This window comes from Eucyclogobius newberryi, unplaced genomic scaffold (assembly GCF_026437365.1).
Source record: "Eucyclogobius newberryi isolate DKJ021-1_F unplaced genomic scaffold, fEucNew1.0.hap1 SCAF_16, whole genome shotgun sequence".
NCBI classification, from domain to species: domain Eukaryota; kingdom Metazoa; phylum Chordata; class Actinopteri; order Gobiiformes; family Gobiidae; genus Eucyclogobius; species Eucyclogobius newberryi.
The window spans coordinates 15,682,930-15,703,952 of record NW_027315790.1 but is presented as its reverse complement, the minus strand read 5'-3'; the positions used below and the strand labels follow the sequence as shown (position 1 = coordinate 15,703,952).

General features: G+C 38.3%; 1 protein-coding gene across 1 annotated transcript in view; it reads left to right on the top strand.

The window, feature by feature from the left end:
• The window catches only part of fndc5b (fibronectin type III domain containing 5b), a 29,554-nt gene extending 14,965 nt beyond the window's left edge, over positions 1-14,589 (top strand). Inside the window, exons 4-6 of the mRNA XM_072447131.1 lie at positions 5,793-5,873; positions 11,635-11,827; positions 14,495-14,589. Coding sequence (XP_072303232.1) covers positions 5,793-5,873; positions 11,635-11,774 — 221 coding nt within the window. The 3' untranslated portion in view covers positions 11,775-11,827; positions 14,495-14,589. The remainder of the gene's footprint in view (positions 1-5,792; positions 5,874-11,634; positions 11,828-14,494) is intronic.
• The last annotated feature ends 6,434 nt before the right edge of the window (positions 14,590-21,023 follow it).

Here is a 21,023-nt window from a genome sequence, read left to right as displayed (position 1 = left end):
TTTTTGGGCTATAGACTGAAATACAAAGCTAAAATTTAGCTTCTAAAATTGTCACATTATTATTATTTTTAATTTTTGTGTTCATATATTGCTTGTATTGTGACCTGAATAATCACAATGATCGATTAACCTAATAATCATTACATCCCTATTTGTGGGAGTAATACCACATTTGACACAATTTAAATGAAGCATTAAAACACACATTCACATTCACGATCTATTTACTGTATTCCCCTGCGCAAAGTTGGAATATTGTATTCCATGACTGCAAAAACCTGATGCTGTATCGCCCTGAATCTGTCTATCACATCCATAAACTATGCATGCTGAACGTCTCAACATTCACTCCATTTCTAGGCTGCCTCTACTTAGTTTATATTAGCTCACGCTCAGAGATAACATACACATACAGTACATATATATCTGCTTTGTTCCTTAGTATTTTATTTGGTTTAGAGACAGCAAATGCATCACTTAAGAACCTGCAATACTACTATTAAATACTATTAACTGAGATCCTACTTCATTTTAATGGTTAAAAACCCAAAAGTGAGGAGGTCATTCTGCTTTCTGATTGCTTGAAAACCAAAACACAAAATGCAAATAACTTTTCACATCATGTAAAATGCTTCTGTGACTGTAAATAGAGCGAAAATGTTCTCAGTATTCTTTCTCAGATACACACATTAGAGGCACATTTACCTTCAGCCTTGCCTTGACAAAAATGTGTAAGGAAAGAGTCCCTGTGATAGCGAAATATGTGCTAGGAAGGATAGGATCTAAAACCATGAAGCTTTCTCCAGTCTCCGAGACGCTTCTGTAGGTCATAAAAGATTCAGAGGGATCAGGGCCATGCGGGAGGGAGCCTGGTTCTGCAGGTGAGCGCGGACGCACACCGAAGCACACAGCGGTTTAACGTGAAGCGGGGCCCGGTAGATGGTGTCAAGGCTGATTAATACGAGCTTAAAACGAGGAGGAGAGCTGTAATGGAACGTAGATCTAATCGCACACATAATGAATGTCCCGTAAAACAACCGTCGAGAACTTCCATCAAAGTCAAAATCACCTTTTATCACACGTCGAGAGCTGTATTCGCCGCGACAGATGCAAATGGATGTGTTATGGAAGAAAGGTCGGGAGTATTGAGGTTGTTTGACTTTTTTCTTACTTTTTTTTGTTTACACATAAGGCCTTAGTTATTTTATTACTTGGTTTACGGATCCGCCGCACTTAGATTATTGATTTCTACAATATAAATAAAATTAATTATTATCAATTTTTTTTTACAAAGTACCGCAGAAAACGCAAAATAGCATTAAATTAAATGTAAAAAGCGGTATTGAGTCAAAAGATAATTTCATTTAAAAATCCGTAAACCAAGTAGTAAAATAACTGCGGCCTAAATATCTAAAAATAAACAACACAACAGAAATCTTGTGACGATCTTGTAGTTTTATAATGGTCAGATCCAGCAGCTGAGCATGTGGCAGTAATTCGTTGGTTGAGGATTATTTATAAAGCTTGTTTTGTCAAAGTGAATGCATCTCGTAATGAAAATCGAATTTGCTTGTAATTCAAAGAGGAAAGTTGGATTTGGTGCCGTGTTAAATCATATTGAAGTGGTTTGTGTGTGTGATACAGAGCTGTAGACGACTAAAGACAAGCTCTCTCTGAATCGTTTTGTTGAATAAAAGGGCATGTTTTGAGCTCTCAAAACTATTCAGCATTTCTATGATTCAACCAAATGATTCGACCCAAACTGGACGTGATAATAACTATTCATACACAGTAGAGATCGACTAATATGGGTTTTTTCATGGTCAGTGCTGTTTTATTTATGGGGCCAATATGCAGGGCCGGGTCAACTCTGTTTTGCTTTAAACTGTAAAAGAGAGCGGCGTAGTCACATTTTGTGTAGTTCCCTCTCCTTATTAAAGTGTTCAAATGAAGCTTCATGCATGTTCTTTAGGCAGCTGGTTGACCCAAACAAAATATCGAGGCTGAGACGCTAAAAAGTGCAAATATCGGATACATTGGTCTACTGTATCTCTAATACATAGAACTAATAGTAAACAGGGTCTGAATATTTTCCATTAATTTATTCTTATTTTTTATCTGATAGCTTATTGTTATTCTTATCCCATAGTAGATTTCAATTGTTCCTCTTTTGACTTATTCGTTGTTCATTGTTTTATGTTGCACCGAATCACCAAGACAAGTTCCTATGTTTGTGAATTTTGTTCATTGACAATGACAATAAACCCTTTATGATTCTGAATAAAAAGCAAGAATAAACACTCCAAAAACCTCGCTTCATGGCAACACTTTTTTCTACTGTTATTCATATAAAACAACTGCAAAATTTGACTAATAAACTTTTTAAAAATCAATTAATTCACCAAACGACCAAAGAAAGATTGAGACTGACTTTTCATTCACACTCTGCAAAATGAATGCAAGATACAGCTATTTTTGCCATCCCAAATTTGCATGTTGCCAGTAGAGATTATTATGCTACTGAGGTGTTTAACAAGTTTTGTTATTTGGATAAATTACCGCTCTAATTTGTATGCATTAGCATTCATTATCGTGCCATTTCCACACTCATTTAGCATCAGTTTGTCCATGATGACTGAACCGCTGGCTCCATTCATGTCGTTTATAAGCCTGTGTGTTTGCCGGGCACGACTCGGGCTGTTACTCATGCCGTTCAATAGCCCTAAAGGTGGCGCCGTCCCTCAGAAAGAGAGCCCTCCCCATCCTGCTCCCAAACGGCACCTCTTCCATTTACCTCAGCCAGTTTAATCTTCTTTTCTGTTGCATTCAATCTCAGGTTAGCCACAAAACAACTGAAATATATTTTTGATGGAATTTTGGCCTCCAGATTTTGCCGTGATTGAAGCAGGTTGGAATAAATTTGATTGGTGTCACAATGAAACAGGAAAACAATGCATCATGGCGGTGGCACATTTGTCTTTTTTCTTTGTAGTCTTTATATTTTTGGCTTCAATTGTTGTCATTTATTTGTTTTTTCTTAGTTTAGAAATGTGGCTCAAGCCCAGGGGTGCCCAAAGTGGGACGTGGCCCTGCAGGGGTCTAATTTGGCCCAGTATTTATTTATTTATTTATTTGTTTATTTATTTATTTATTTATTTATTACCGTACAGGACTTGATCACAATCACATGATAATATCAAACAACTACTACTATTTTGTGTTGAAAAGGGTTCGATCTGTCAACCTTCCAGTAAAGACCTCTGCACACTAGAGGAGTTTTGGCCCGATTTGAGAGACGTAACCCGAGAAGCAATCCTCGTAATCGATTATTTGTCTTGGCGTTCCTTAAGTCTGTGGGATCAATCCGACTGTGAAACGACTATTTGTCAAATCGTAAGTTCCAACATGTTACGCGAGTACTTTACAACAGCCACCAGAGCTCTGTTGCCTGGTAACAACTCTTAAAATAGACAATATCAAGCAAAACCAACACACAGTTTGTATAAACCCTTTTCATTTCATCGCGGCTAGAATGAGTCAGTGGAACCGACTCTTAACTGCCAATGAATACTGTCCTGTGGCCTTTACAAGCAGATTTAATCCACACGCGTTTCATCGCTTTGTTTGATTTTCACTCTACATAGGAGCGTATGGAAAAGCAGCTGACGAGGATTTGTTGTCTTTGTGATAAGCGAATTGTTGTAAAATGTCCTGTTTTTCTTTACATGTCTTAAGATTGCGGAAGACTCTAAAACCCTCTAGTGTGCAGTCGAAGATGGCCACTGTACCACCCAATAAACTGTGATTACGTCATGATGATGTCCAGGTTTAGGCCCATTTAAATCCTCATCACCGTAATATAATCCAGATTCCTTGGATTTTATTACCTTGTCAGTCAAGACCATACGCTTTCACAACACTTTAGTGGGTCCGGAACCATATCACGTCCTTCCGATTTCCTTCCCGCTGGACGTGACTGACAAGCGGATTAACCAACCAGAGTAACGTATGCTCCGCTCGTGTCCAAACAAACTCTGCAGCTTACGTAATGAAGGACTGAGAAACAGCACTCGGATGTATGTGAGGTAAAAGAGCAGTGACAAAGTAGCATCTGTGGTTGGACCGTCACAAGTCTTTTATAGGTATCGATTATAAGATATTTGCAAAACGGCTTGACTCAGCCACCCATTGATTGCCATAGAGTAAGACTGATCGATTACGCTCAATTTTAATGTCATTCCAATAAACCAGAAGCCATGGCCTTTGAGCAACTCGCGCAAGAACATTTCCCAATACACTCTCCAATAACAGTAGGAGAATGTACATAGCTGACATTAGAATGCATGGAGAGTGATAGCAACTGGCCATCTTAGTATGCAAAGTGTAACTGTCATGCAGTGAATCTTTAATATATCCTTCTAAGCTCAACAACCCCACGAAGAGAGGTATTCCCACTGATTGTACACGACGGGTAAAATACTCTGTGCGTTCTGCACTGATCGCTTGTCGTGAATGAGCGTTCGGCTTTGCCTCGTGTAAAGCCGCAGGTCTTGGCTTTGTGGCTGTGTCGGGCGTGATGAAAGCGGAGTAGCTGCTGCAGGAGATAAGGTTCAGGCCGAGCGGTGGAGAAAGACAACGGGAGGTACAGAAGCCCTCACGGAGCGCTACGGTACAAATGATTGGATTAGGGAGTGACTATGCGGCGTACTGTCAGTAAACGCACAAATGGAGTCGCCCGTAAATGTCTCGATGAAATATGTCTGTGTGGATTTGATAGGGTTGCACTGTGCGTTCTGTGCCAGACGGAGACGCGAAAGAGAAGAGTTTGGTTTACAGTGCGGTGTTAAAAGCATTGCAACGTGGCTTGTAAAAGACAATTACAATACTCCCCGAAGTCCTGGTCACAATATTATTTAGACAATCAATTTTATTCGCTGTGTTCAATTTTCTAAAGCAAGTAGCTGCTGGGGTTTGAGACGTAAACATGGCAGATGATTTGTGTGGTGGTTGCCTGTAGTACATGAAAATAAAATAAATTGCCTAGTCCAACAAATGTATTATTGAGAGACACTATAAGTCAGTGTAATAGCAGATATAAATCTCGGTTAGAGACTGTATATTGGAATTGAATTTTGCATTATTTGTTTAACGTCATGCCCAGTTTTTTGTTCTAGTCTTTGAACAGAATGAAATTGGAGGGTCTGTATAAATATGTAAAAAAAAACTTGTTAACTTCCATGAAATGTATGTTACATGCTATTGGCCAACTAGATGTGAAAGTAGAATGTATTAGGGCTGCAACAAACAATTATAAATAAAAACAATTATAAAGAATACGTACATTAAGGTGATTATGCTTTCAATTAATCAGCCACTTGTGTAGAGAGCAAAATACCTACAATTTTTACTCAATTAACACCTTTTTGAAGCAAATTTTTCATAAAAACTGTGAATAATACGTGTCCACGGTGTCATATTGATTTAACTGCTGCTCTGTCAGATTTTCTTCTTCTCTTTTCGTGTTTTTGAGTTTATTTAAAGCCCAGAAAACATGTATTTGGTTACTAAATGAGTTTATGATTATTTGAGAACAATTTACACATATATCAGTGCTAGACTTCATAATGCACATCATCAGTTGCAGTTGTGTTTCCTGTGATTTGAGAACGCTGTACAGCTCTCTTAAACGTCTCTCTTTCTACCTCTCTCTCCCTCTCTTTCTTCCTTAGCCATAAATACAACCCGACCAGACTCATCTCTCCTGGTCTAACGGTGTTGTGTGCCCCCCGCAGGTGAGGAGGAGTTCGCTCACGCCACACAGCTCCGGGCAGGGGAGCTCATCATCATTGTGGTGGTGCTGGTCATGTGGGCAGGTAAATCCTCCGCTACAGAGCACGTTTATCACCTCTCGCAGCGTAACAAGCTCGGTCTCTGAGCCGGCGGTCCCATTAAGAGACAGGCTCGCAGCAGAGGCCGGGGCATTTCTCAGTGTTGTGCCTCGCAGGTTTGGGATGAGTCTAATGTGAGCGGGATGGATTACAGAGGACAGAGCTACATTACAATGGCCACCTCAAACTTCCCACTATATATAAGCTACTTTATCATCTTTAGAAGGCATTACTGTAGTTTTCTAGCTCTCAGTTGTAATTGCTTATTCCGTGACTACAACATGTTTGACAGTTTGGAGGTATAAATAGGCACAGGGGTTGTTAAAAGTATGAAAAATCAGACACTAATCAATACTAAAACTAATAGGGTGGTGTGGAGGGAGGGTTGGACGACGTCATGATGGCATTTGATGGTGGTGCAATGGGTTATTACATCATTGAGGTCAATTTGGGACATTTACAAAAAGGATTAATCACTGAACAGGGCCCATTGCTGCGATATCGAGAGCAAAATCAAAAGCTGTTTCTTAATCTCCTTAAATCTGCAGGTAGAGCAATGACTGTCACAGCGGTGATAATCTGATCTGTTTCTGACCGGAGAGCATTACAACCATTGATATTGAAACCGAGATGACAAATTATTATTACTATTATTATTGAGCTAATTTAACAAGTCGTGAGGTAATGGTTGGAGGGTTGTGGTGTTGCTGCCCTCTGCACTGTGGCTCTGCTGCTGTGGCATGTGGACCATCATAGTACTACACGTTTAGACAAAATGTACATGAAATGAACACGAGAGCTGTTTTCCTGGCAATTTATAGAAAGTGATGGGAGTTTATTATTATTCTATCTAATTATTCTTAGCTATTATTAGTATTTTTCTCATTGACTTAAATCATGGACAGATGGTGGATGTTCAAATGTATGTGTAATTTCATATGAATCATTTTCCTGCTTCTTCCCATGGGATTTGTATTGCTTTATCTGGAATGTTCCATGGAATGTTAATCTTTATTTGAGTACAAAAAACAACATTTGGAACAACTTGGAAAATAGACATTCTTACTGAAGGAGATCTGACCTGTTGCTAGGCCTAGTTGCATCACCTACTTGTTTCCATGGAGATTGAAAAGGTTCATTCCATAATGTTGTATTTTCTGGGCAAAGAAATAGAATCTCCAAGCAGCTGGCAGACCCTATAAGACCCTAAAAGAAGTTAAAGTGAAGCTTAGTAGAAAAAGCTTCAGTTGTAGTCATCTGGACTCAGTGTGAAAAAAATTAGACGTTTCGACTCTCATCCAAGAGTCATTGTCAATAAAAGAATTTAGATCGAGAACTCCGATATTAATACTGTTCTGTGGTAAGACCCACCCATTGAGTCCAGATGACTACAACTGAAGCTTTTTCTACTATGGAACACGCCTGGACGATTGAGGGATTACACCGACATTTTAAAGTGAAGCTGTTTACCTGCTGCTACCAGTACATTCATTTGACTTAACATGTTTTCCACTTGAGCCAATCAATCAGTGACGATTAATGTTCACCATGTGTTCTTCTTTCTGTCCAAAACAGGTCAGACCTTATGATACATTTAGTTGTGATTAAGTCTTCTGCTGTACCTAATGTCAGTTGGACAACAATATTTCAATTTTAGACGGCATATAAATATCAATTCCAATAAACATTAACTATCTAATGTTTTCTTGATTTTGGTTGTGGGCAAAGACATCGGGCTCGGGTAAAAGTTGTGGAAAGTTTCAGGGAAGTTTTGACAGTCAAATTAACTTCAGTGTCAGTGGAATAAGTGGCTCTGGCGATAGATAATGATAATGTGGAGCTGCGTTTAACATCGGAATCATAAGTGGCCCATTTATTTGCTCACTTTTAAGTTTTTCTTTTATCTTTTTTTGGCACAGTTCCAAAGATAAAGTGTAGGTGACATGCTTTATTATATGAGACAAAATCAACAGAAATATCTTCCATAAAAAAGCAAATAACATTCTAAACAGACCTTCACTTTCTGCGTGAGCCAAAAATCTCTGAAGAAAACAATAACAGCGATCGCCCGCAGCTTCCATTAGCATTCTTGGATAACAGTAGGGCTGCAAATTTATGCCGTTTGGTCCACTTTATTCTCCTCTTTGACTCCTAAAGTCAGTGTTTGCTCTTGTTGTTCAACAGTGGGCAGCTCTTCTCTATTAAAATGTATGGATTGCTTCCCCACAAAGGGTTATAAGTGGGTGTTTGACTGTATCTATAGCCTTTAGACTTTACAAATACAATGTCTTAATTTGTGTTATATGTCGTTTAGGGATGTCACCATTAATTACTGTGAGAATAAACATTGAGATTTACGATTATTATTGTCATGACCAAAACAACAATACAATCCAAAAATGTCTTTCCTTTCTACTTATTATTTAACACATTACCGCTCCTCAATATGTGACATGCTTTATGAAATCATACTTTCTGAAAACTTTCTCTGAAAACGTTATTTACTATACTTAACATAATTTACATTTACCGTATTCTCCGGACTATAAGGCGCACCAGCCAAAAAATGCATAATAGAGAAGAAAAAAACATGAGTTGCATTGGAGTATGAAATGCAGTTGCAAGTGTGACAATAACAGATAATATCACATATAAGTCGGTCCGGAGTATAAGTATATAAGTATAAATATAAGTATAAGTCCAGGGTTCAGAATAAGCGGTATCGCATCGCAAAATGCGACGCAATTTCTCTCAAATGCGATGTATTCGTCAGAAAAATGTGTTTTTGTATCGCAGCTTTTGCGATACAAAAATGTGTGTTACATTGTATAACCAAAGCGCCTAAAAGTACTGATCACTCGTCAATCGATCGTCAATAACGTCATGACACATGTAGGACGCTGTGTTGTCATGACGATTTCCGCTGCTGCCTCAGATCAGAGTCTGAAAGTGGGAGGAGCCACGTGCGCTAAAGTTAGTGTCACAGATTCAGACTTCCGAGGTCAATAGCTCCTAAACACAAAAGTCTTTGCAGATCATTCACATGCCAAACACTCATATTTACACTGCCAAGTGACACAACCTCGTTTTTAACAATCAGATGCGTATTTTGGGCGCAGTGAATTACACTGATCCTAATGTGCAGCCGGAGCCGAGACGAGCGCTTAGGGACCGTCATCAAATGTGCAGCCGGAGCCGAGACGAGCGCTTAGGGACCGTCATCAAATGTGCAGCCGGAGCCGAGACGAGCGCTTAGGGACCGTCATCAAATGTGCAGCCGGAGCAGAGACGAGACGTGTACTTAGGGACCGTCATCAAATAGCGAAACGAAAAATGGAATGGAACGTCAAACAGAGCGGCACAATTTGAATAACACAATACATACACCATGATGGACGTCACAGCAACATTTATTTTTCCATCAGAAGCTTAATACATATTTTTTGTGAGTATAAAGACAATTAATATGTAAATGAAAAAAGTTTTCTTTTCTTTTCTTTTTTTTTTAAATTAAAAAAGTGTTTAAAAGTTAATTTGTTAAGAGTCTTTTTTTTTAAATAAAATGTTTACAAATACATTTTAAATATATAATCGTGTTATATAAATGAAAAATATTGATTGTTAGTCACTTTCGTGTTTTGCTATGCAATTATCAAATTGCAATACAAATTTGGGGAAATTAACGGATTGTTTAGCAGCACCGCTATACAAGTGAAAATCCTTAATCTGAACCCTGAAGTCACACCCGGCCAAAACAATGAAAAAATACTTATAGTCCGGAAAATACGGTAAGTTTATTTTTTTTAAGAAAGGGTGAGCAGAAATTACTTTATTTAGCATCTATATAATTTCATTTAATTTTATTTGAACTAAAAAAAAAATACTTAACTTGGTTCCAAAAATGTTGAATGAAACTTTTCTATTATTGAATATTTTTAAAAGTTACTAATATACGTTTTTAGTCTTTACGATTATATTGTGATTGCGATGGCTTCATCTTCCCAACCGCGTCAAATCTATAAACACAAAGACGTTCACAACGCACACAAGAAATCTATCTGCCTCCTTTAACACCCACTGCGCGCAACTCCCACACAACACGAGCTCCACGCGGCGCAAAGACTGTCAAAAGTCAGCTCAAGATCACTGCGAGTGCGTTTTTCCTCGTCTTTCGCACACGTTATAGACATAGACGTGCAAACCTTCTTTCCTGCCTGCACGCCTTTCTGCTAACCCACTTACAAAGCTTAATGAGATACAAATATGGCCTGATACTGTATATAGCTTACAGATTCTATAATAGCGCCTACATGTCCCCTGCCAATTACCCAGGAGGAGACAGGGCAAGGAGAGGTTCAAATAGTTCTACACTGAGCCAGTTTTGAGTAAAAAAAAGAAAAGATTGCGTAAAAAAAAAACATAGTATGAAGTTTTAATTGAACCTGTGGGACGCGCAGAGGGAAGATCACAGCAGGATTACCCATCATGCCCTTTGGTGTATGTCGCTGATCACGTGCCACAAACTGAACGCAGGGTGGAGGTTTGTTTTTGGACGCACTTTGCCGCTTTAACTGCGCTCAGATCCCCTTATAAGCTGAAAAATTCCCTTTGACTATCTCCCGGAGCATCTCCTTCGGCTGTTGTCACAAAGTTGGCTCACTGGCTCATATCTTTATTTGACTTAAATTCTCGGATGGCGCCGTGAGATAAGCGCCAGCGGCTTCAAAACAGCCAAATTACGCTTCATGTAGACTAATTGTTCTTCACTTTGATTGTGCAGTTTTTCAGCGATGAACAAAAGTACACACTCCATATGGACGGGGGTGTGATGAACTGCTTATTGAATTCCAACAGCATATTTGTTAGCAATTAGATCCCAATAACGACTATGGCGGCTCCGAACTGTAAATAACAAACTTCTACAATGAGCCTTATTGATCAAATTTAATTACACTTTACTGCAAGTCATGTTGTTTTATTAGTGCTATAAAAACTATGATTAATAATATGAAAACAACAAAGGCTTCACATTTATACTATACAATTAATCAGGGGTGCAGTTACTTTTTAATATTGTTTTACTTGTGAGTAGTCAGACACAAAACTCCTTTTACTCCTCCTGAAGTACTATATTTGACAGGTAACTGTACTTTTACTTGAGTAGGTTTTGATTACTCATCCAACTGTGAGTAAGTCTACAAAGCTAATGATTTAAACACTTCAGATTTAGTTTTGTGCTTCTAGTTAAATTCAGAAGATGAATAAAACATTGCATTGCATCCAAATTGTTACGTTGATGAATACTCTTCTTTGTGTAGCTGTTAGTTTCCCCAAATACTTACTCTTACTTGAGTATTTCTACTTGAGTAATATTATTTAAAGTAATATGGTAAGTAATGAAATAGCCCAGTTTTAGGCTACCACTGTGTAATATTGTAAACCCCTCACTTTAATTGTACAGCAGGTTCCATTATTTTAAGATGAATAAATTATTCAGATTTTTATTTCATTATTCTGTATGTTAAGGGTTTTTTACTCTTTGATTCTTTTTTGTTTTGTCCTATTTTGAAACAGCTTATTCTTCAAATCGACTTGGTTTTGGTCATGTACTCGTCCTGGTTTAACCCTGCTCTGGTCCATGGATATGTTTTTGTGACTTGTTATACTTCCATAATAAACAAATATATGAATTGAAAAGTGCGTAATGATGTGCTGGGATGTCTAAGCCTTTGCCTGTGCGTCCCAGGGGTGATCGCCCTGTTCTGCCGCCAGTACGACATCATCAAAGACAACGAGCCCAACAACAACAAGGACAAAGCCAAGAACTCCTCAGAGTGCAGTACTCCAGAGCACCCACAGGGGGGGCTACTCCGCAGCAATGTCTGAAACCAGCCCCGCATCGCCTTCTGCAATAACCGATTCTTCCAACCTCAGGACTGGTAAGGAACAGTTAGGATTTAACATTGTTCTGAAGTTTTATGATTTCATCTATTTGTCCACGTGTGATATTGTCCAAACGCTACAGCTTAGCAACTTCAAACTCCTGTAATCATACTTTGTGTTCTTGTCTGTGTAGTTTCTCAGTTGCCCAGGTTGGTTCCATAGAAGAAGAAAATGTTTTGTCACTCATCCAAGTAGTTTCTTTAGTTTCTCTGACCAGAATCTGTTTCTCACTGTCTTGTATCCGTCTGTAGAGAGCAGCTAACCACACTGAAGCTTTAAGAGTGTTTACTTTTGCCACTATTATAATTTTTGTCTTGTGTTATTTTCTTTTTTCTTTCTTTCTATTCCTTATTAAGAATTGAGAGGTTGTGTCTTTAAGAGTTTTGTTTATACTATGTCTATTAAGAGTGTTTTTTTAAAGCTTCCTATAAGTTATCTGTTCTTCTACTGCTGTATCTACTTGCGTTGCAACACCAAAATTTCCCCATTGTGTGGACAAATAAAGGCTTATCTTATCTTATCTTAACACACTCTAACTGTTATTATTAGTCTAATTCAGGGGTGTCCAAACTTTTTTTCACCAAGGGCTGCATTTTGAAACTTAAACGGGGCAGAGGGCCACAAACAACTTGACAATGTCGAATTTGTTGAATGACAAAGTGAATCATTCGAAATTTTGCATTTGATGTAACTGCGATGAGCCTCCGCACCTTTAATTAGACTTAGAACATTAATAATAGGTTGGTATAACATCAATATGCCTGGATGGCCAACAAAAATTGATCTGAGGGCCGCATTTGGCCCCCAGGCCCTAGTTTGGACATGCCTGGTCTAATTGCTAATAAGAGTGTTTAACATACATTTTGACTGAGGTGACAGTTTGCACCTTAGACTAGTTCTACACACTTTAAAGTCCCTCTTGTGGTAGAGCGCCCCCTGCAGCTCTCGTGTGAAATAACATAGACAAAATAGACAGTTCACTTTGTCCAAAATAAAAGAAAGAGTCAGGTTTTCTCAGACGAGTTGTCTTGAGGTTGATGTTAGCAAATGTTGCAAGGCTTGTTCTCCCCCATAGACAGCAGGGGGCGATGACGGGCACTTCCAATGCCCCGAGAAATACATATTTAACCATCACAGGATCTTAGAAGTTCAATAAGGTGAAAATGTTACTTAGTTTTAACGAACGGTAGAGGCTCCTTACTGTAAACTATTTTCAATTGTCTTTTTCTTGGGCAAAAGACTTCACACCATGGGTATGTATTTGGGTATTTGAGTGAGTTTTAAGAGACTGTAGGTGTAGAATGGCAGCCAGAACTCTATGAATCTGCCTCAGGGCAAGTAGCTTTTCACTAAGAATGGAGTAGGACAATCAGCTACGAGCACATTTGAAAGAACACAACAAACAGTGAGCATGTGTTGAACTCCCACCATCCTCCTGTTACTGTCTATTTTTTACTTTCTTTTGATTTGCTAAACTTGTGGTTTGTATCTCATTTGCTGAGACTCAGGGGCAGACAATTCAAATAATACTGTACATTTTAAGATTTTGTTCAATAACAGTAGCAGTAAACTTGGCACCAAATACAATATGGTCAGTATTCTCTTTGTTGTGGTTTGGATTCAGAGAGTAAAGGTGTTTTCACACTTGAGAACATTCTGTCAATAGATAAAATATAATGTACTTTTCAAGAGCACAAGCTTTTACGGTAAAATCCCATGATTACAAGTCATTAATAGGGCAAAGTGACACCGCAAAAATGTATAAAATGAAACATTAAACAACATAAACCTGTCTTTCAGTATTGATTGCATTGTAATAAACGGTACAGACTTTAAATCAATGCCATTTAACAGACAGTGGAATAAACTTCCAGACGGTCTCAAATAGTGTGTAAACATGGAAGCACATTGTAGATAATTACCTGTGTACTATTGTCTGCCAGGGACTGCAGATGGAAAGTAGCAGGAGCTATTCTGCTACTCTTCTTGTACAAGATTAATACATAGTCTCTGACAAATAAAGATTAAACTAAACTAAAATAGCTCTTCCTCCAAAGTCTGAACCCTGCTTTTTCTGGGTTTTAAGGATTTAAAAAAACAAGCTGATCATTGACTATTAGACCAGACTAAATCTGGATCTTGATTAAAATTCCAGCCTTAGTCATTTATACAAATTTTAATGGTTGACAACATTATTGAAAGCAATAACTAATCTTGTGCAGTCAGCATATGGCAATTTGTGAAATAATTTTCTCTAGAGATTGTCTCTGATCGCTCTAATTTATCACACCGTTTTTTTGTTTTTTTTTTCCTTTTGCCTTTTAACTGAATTTATAAACTTCAACAGTTTTTTTTTTTTTTTTTTTCATATAGTGTGGATAAAGTGGAGTTGACCGAACGATTTCACGCTCAAATAAGTTCAGACCTTTTAGTTCTGTTTTATTACAGAATTGAAGAGGGAAGCAGGTGTCCAATGGGTTGCATCTCGTCAACTTTATTACCCAATTTAATTTTATCCATACGCATCTGTCAACAACTAAACCTTTTAAACTCCTGCTGTTACATATATATATAACCAACACTACATATCCTTTAAAACAGAATATGCCTCACGCTGCTGCTGCTGCTTGTACACCGCTAACATCACTTATGTTGTCTCCTAGTTCCTGAGACCAACCGAAAGCCATCACCAACCCACCATTGTCCCGAAGAACTGCTATTCCATCACCTTTTTTCCCAACGGCAGACTTCTATCCAAAAGGTGACGGACAAAAATTCACTTTGCCGCGACCAAACAACAGGACCCACAACCTACTTTGAAACTATATTGTCGAAATAGCTGTTTTTTTGGGGGAGGGGACGTCCACAGGCAGAGGAACGCCAAGGTCAAACACGGCGGATATCCATCAGCGCAACGAAGATCATCACACTTCAACGCCAGGGTGACTTTCCTACGTTTTCTTTTTCTTTTTTTGCCGTGTTTTGTCAGGTTTGTATTAAGAGCGAGCTTGACAGACAACAGCAGCTGGTCCACTTTTGTCTCGGGATGACTCATTGCCCGACCAAGGACTTTTTCTCTTTTTTTTGGTCAATACAACACTTCTTTGAGTAGCAGCCCGGCCCCCTCACACCGCTCTCCCTGTCTCTCCCTCCTCGCTCTCTCTGTCTGATAAGCACATCGCTGTCTGGTGCTCTCCTCTTCGTTCCTTTCATTCTTTCTGGTTTCACAGTCTGAATAGGTAAATGTTTCACTATCTGCGACGTCCTTCACACAATGCATTTTACGGCATCATTTGAAATACTGTCCATCAGACCCGCATCGTTTCCATGACCTTGCAACGTCTTGTCCTTCTGTCTAGACTGAGGATGTCACAGTATCACGTTTACGTTCAAAGTTACGATTAATGTGAGAAAAAACATCACGATTTAATGATTATTCATGATGATAGAGACTGTGACCAAGCAACAGTGAAATATTTAATTTTCTTTCATTCCTGTTGTTGTCACTATTTCATAAGTTTGTGACTGGCTTTATGAAACTTTACTTTCTGAAAGACAAAATAGCGTTACATATGACAAAAACAGCCAGATAAAAGCGATAAAATGAATTTATTTACATTTATGTCAATTTTTTGGACTATCAATTACATCAGTTTGCTTCTAATATTGTCACAATTATTATTTTTTGGTTATTATGATTATATTTTGACCTGAATAACCATGACAATCCTAATCTAGGCCAATCTCACAATCTCTAATTTAGCAAAATGATAAGTTTGGACGCGCTCCAGTTCTAATTGATCAGTTCCCAATCACAATGATGCATGCAAATAGTAATGATTCGCTGCTTACATTTGTATTTGTATTTCATTTGACTAAAGAAGGGCCTCTTTACATTCATTTAAAGCACATTCTGGCCCCTGGAGGCAAAGCAACAACATACATTATGGGTCTAATTATTATAAACCAGAATTTTCCAAACCTTTCCACTTTGTGTTGTGGCGGTTCTTAAACTACTACGTACAATGTTTTGTTAAACCTGTTCTTTTCAAATGCGTTCTAATCTGATCCATTTGCCAATAACTCCCTGGAAGCACACTTGAATTACCAAAGAGCAATTGTTTGTAGTGAAGAAAACCCGGTGGCTGGCCAAGCAATCATCTATGTTTGGATTAGAAATGCACTCTATTATTAATATATGTGATGACTGTAATTGTAAAGAGTGTTGATGACAATATTCAAGCTTATATATTTAAGATTGACCGCAATTTACACTGCATTTTATCTTTAAGGAGGCACAAATTCGTTTCAAAATTGGAATTTCTTTCTGGAATGTCCCATAGTATGGCATTAACCGTGTTTGTCTTGTGCTGGAAAATACTTTTATACTTAATCTGTGGAATCGCGGCCTGTCCTCATCGAGATACTTGGGTTTGATGCCAAATCACTGCAATATCGATATTACTGAGACATTTCAATATACCGTATTTTCCAGACTATAAGTTGCACCGGAATTTAAGTCGCATCAGCCAAAAAATGCATAATAGAGAAGAAAAAACATATATAAGTTGCACTGGAGTATGAAATGTGGTTGCGAGTGTGAAAATAACAAATAATATCACATATAAGTCACTTCGGAGTATAAAAGTATATAAGTATAAAAGTATAAGTCGCACCCCGGATAAAACTATGAAAAAAGGTGTGACTTGTAGTCCGGAAAATACGATACTTTTTTGACACATTCCTTTCGGTTATAATGTGCATTCTCGGTAGCTAAATAAACCAAATTCTGTCATCTGGACGAACGTTTAAAGAGTACATATGTTTGCTCTCTCAAAAGGCTTCTTCCATTCAGACTTTGTCAAAACAAACACTTAACATTGACAAACTAAGACTAAATCACGGCTAATTTAAAAATAACACACACAATCTGCTTTTTTCTTTTAAAAACACACATTTTGACCGACGGAGAACCTTGGTGTTATTGCTATATATCATTGAGTTTGTCGCTAGAACGATATCGATACGTTCGTGATATATTGTTCATTCTTTTGGCAGTATAGGAACAAGCAGGTGACGGATCTCTCTCTGGAAAAGTTAATTTTTTACGATTTTAACAATAAACCTGCAACATTGTGCCAACTTACCAATGTCGTATACTGGATTTGAGCACTACTTAACGGTAACTTAGACGCTAACTTTTTGACTGGTTGGCAAGTGTGACAAGTGCGTATTTACATATTCAGCAGGGCCATATGCTTCGTGTGGGCTGCAGCGGAATGTGCAGGGAATAAGGAAAAAGAGTCTTATAATGAAGTCACAAGTCTGCCACTGTTTCCATTCTCCAATTTTCATAGCAGCATGTTGTCGACTCGGAAGGATGCACCCAGCTGCGTAGACGGAAAATTAGAAGTACATTTCTTTTTTTTTTTATTCCCCTTTCTTTATGCTCGCCTCTTACTGATTGCAAAGGTCAACGAAATTGTCACCAAACAGCGCAGTGCCAATTCTGTTCAATAATATATGAGAGGTGGTCGAACTAGCCAGCAGAATTCAGTTTAATCATTTACGACATGATTTTTCAATTTGACACTTCGTCCGAATGCTTATTTTGTGGATCACTGGACGTTAAGTGCAGTGCATGGATTCTTCACAACGAGTTTGTTTCTTTATGTATTCAATGTGTGTCAATCTGTAGAACTCTGTTAGTGCAAAGAAGAATATCATGATCATATTGTTCATATGGCAAAGTTTATCATAGTTTCAGAGTCACAATTACTTCTAATGTTTATGCAATTCAATATGGCTCCAAAATGTCAATTCATTTACACTTTTTAGGAGTTCTGCAACCAAAATTGTCAAGTCTCCTGTTCTTCTCGTTCTTCTCGTTCTTCTTGCAATTCTTGTTCTTCTTCTCACTCTTCTTCTTCTTCTTCCTCTTGTTCCTCTTCTTGTTCCTCTTCTACTTCTTGTTCCTCTTCTTCTTCTCACTCTTCTTCTTCTTGTTCTTCCTCTTCTTCTTCTTCTTGTTCCTCTTCTTCTTCTTCTTCATCTTTTTCCTCTTCTTCTTCTCCTCACTCTTCTTCTTCTTCCTCTTCTTCTTGTTCCTCTTCTTGTTCCTCTTCTTCTTCTTCTTCTTCTTCTTCTTGTTCCTCTTCTTCTTCTCACGCTTCTTCTTCTTCTTCTTGTTCCTCTTCTTGTTCCTCTTCTTCTTCTTCTTCTTCTTGTTCTTCTTCTTGTTCCTCTTCTTCTTCTCCTCACTCTTCTTCTTCTTCTTGTTCCTCTTCTTCTTCTCACTCTTCTTCTTCTTCTTCTTCTTCTTGTTCCTTTTCTTGTTCCTCTTCTTCTTCTTTTTCCTCTTCTTCTTCTTCTTCTTCTTCTTCTTCTTCTTCTTCTTCTTCTTCTTTTCCTCTTCTTGTTCCTCTTATTCTTCTTCTTCTTCTTCTTCTTCTTCTTCTTCTTCTTCTTCTTTACTTTATATCGTTTTTTCTGCTTGTGTTAATCTATTTCAATATCCGGTTAATCACGTGTGGTAAAAACTAAATTGTGACAAAATTCCACGTTGTCTTCAGGAGTCTCGAGGTCTCATTTATAAAGCTCGCGCTTGTTCAACAACATCACGTTCCCCACTTCAATTTCCACTTGAAGTTTGTGATTTATAAAGAAACTACTTCACTTTAAACTATCCCAGTCCCAACATTCTGAACATGCCCGTGTACTTTCAGATCAGTTTCATGGCGTCTGTGCTTTGTCCACATTCACTCAGAATTCTTCTTAACGTTTTATAAATGACGCCGCCGATCATGAAATCCAAATAAACCCAGAACTGCATTACATATTTCTCCCTCTTCAGTTTGCATTTAATCAGCACTTTTCTTGCCTCCTCCTAAGTGTGGATGAAGCCTCCTCATTTCCTGCTTTGAGGGCGTTCTATACAATTATGATATGTTTTTCAAATCAGCGCAAATACATCGGTCCGCTGCCTCTGGAGAATCGGCAGATGAGTTCACTAAAAGGTCACAGGGAAAAAAGGAAAGCGCTGAAGTGAGCAATGGCAGCCGAATTAGACGTAATGAGTCGGCGCACGTACACACAGCACAAAGAGAAAGTGTTGCGCGCCCGAGAGAGTCATTACTTCCCCATCTTCATTATCCGCCGCTGAAAATTGATATTCAAACCATTTTTGACACACTTGACTACAGCCCGTATCTATCCTACTTAAATCAGTTTGAGCTGTGCCATGTTTTGGAGGGACACGATCGATAATGTTTGATCAATGCGCCGTTTAATCTCGCGATCCACAAATGCAATGAATTATACGCACAAAATGGCTCATGGTATGAAAAAAAATGTCTGAAAAATTTATTGAAAATGGATAAAAATCTTGTGAGCATTTGTTCGTAAGCTATAGCCATTTCATTCATGATATTTTGTTTTGCAGATTTCCCTCTTGACTCCCCCTGCAGGCAGTTACAATTACAGTTATAAACATATTCAGACAATATTATACAAATCCTACAGAAATATGTCTTTAAATATATTAATTGAGGTTTAAATATCAGACAAATGAGAAATTTCTGTCAATTTAACCCTTAAAGTGCAGAAATATTAAGATTTAAACATTTATTTATTTTCATTCTTATTGTTTTCTTTAACTAAAAACTATATACTCTGTTTTCAAATGTAAAAGTTGATATATTGCAAATTTCTAACCATCTTACATTGTTATATTTCCGGACTAATTTGACCTACACAGTTTTAGAAAAATGATTAGAGGTTGAAAAAGGAACCAAAAAAATGGGGATGTCACTTCTTAGTATTGCATATTTCAAACCAGAAATTGCAGTCAAACAACAGCTTGAATTGTGGAAACAAAATCAACTTCTGCAATGCATTATTATCTGGGCCGTGGCAATAGAGAAAACGGCATGATTTTGACATTAGGAGCGTTCACGCCCGTGTGGAGTTCCTTATCGGCCCGAGTCAGTCCTGCTCCATCTGCACATGTTCTGCTTCAATCATTACTTTCCAGTGCAGTCTTCCACTGTCACACCAAGGACCTCATTATGTCCACATTCTGTTCATTACGATGGGGAAAGTGGACTCGAACGTGGCAGTATTCACCCCTGTAGACCAAATAATCAAAACAGGGAAGAAGAATCAATGGCAGAGAAAAGGAACTTGGATCAAGGCAAAGCAAGTTTATTTGTAGAGCACTTTTTATACACGAGGCAATTCAAAGTGCTTCATACAGCAGGAAAAATGCATTAAAATCACAAAGAAATTACAGAAACAATACTAAAATATAGCCGCAAGCGGCAATGATCGGCCCTCGCCACGCCGCTACGCCGCCACGCCGCAAGAGGTCCAATGGTCCTTTTATTACGCCTACTGCTGAATCTGTGACGCTGTCACATCTTCTCCCCTTTGTTTTACCATCAAAAAGCTATTTTATTTTGAATTCTTGGCAAAATGTGCGGCTTTGCCGCACAGACACCGTGACTCTTTGAATGAAAATGTGGATATCTTTTGATGGTCCACCCCTGAAGATGAGTCTCACCAAATTTCAGGTTGATAAGGCTGACGCCCTGGGAGGAGTTTGTGAAAGTCTAAAGTGTAAACATGTTCTGTCAATTTCCCCATTGGAATAACATGGGAGGTTTCAGTCATCGCTACGGCAACGCCATAACAATTATGACATGGGTCTCATTGACTTTTTTGATGGGGATGCTAAAATTGAGTTGTGTGTCAAATTTCATATAATTTCGCAAAACTAAACATTTAGCCTCCATATAAAATCTGTAGGGGGCGCTGTGGCGCCAAATTAATTTATTTCACTTCAAGTAGGTTTAGGGCAAAGAGTTTAACAACTGATTCTAATTTGACGCAATTCGGACTTTATCTGCGCAAACGGCAGAAATGTTAAATTTGGGAGATTTCTGAAATTCTAGCTAAAGTTTGCGGCTTCGCCGCACAGAGACCATGAGAGGTATCAATGTAATTTGAATAACTTTTGATGTCCCACTCCTCAGTAGCATTTTCACCAAATTTCAGCCTTTTAGGGCCAACGCCCTGGGAGGAGTTCGTAAAAGTACGACGTTTGGAAAAACACTTAGCCATTTTTGAAGCAATATGGCCGACATTTGGTTGGGCGGACGGCGTTGCCGTAATAATATTTTTTACTTCTCTTGT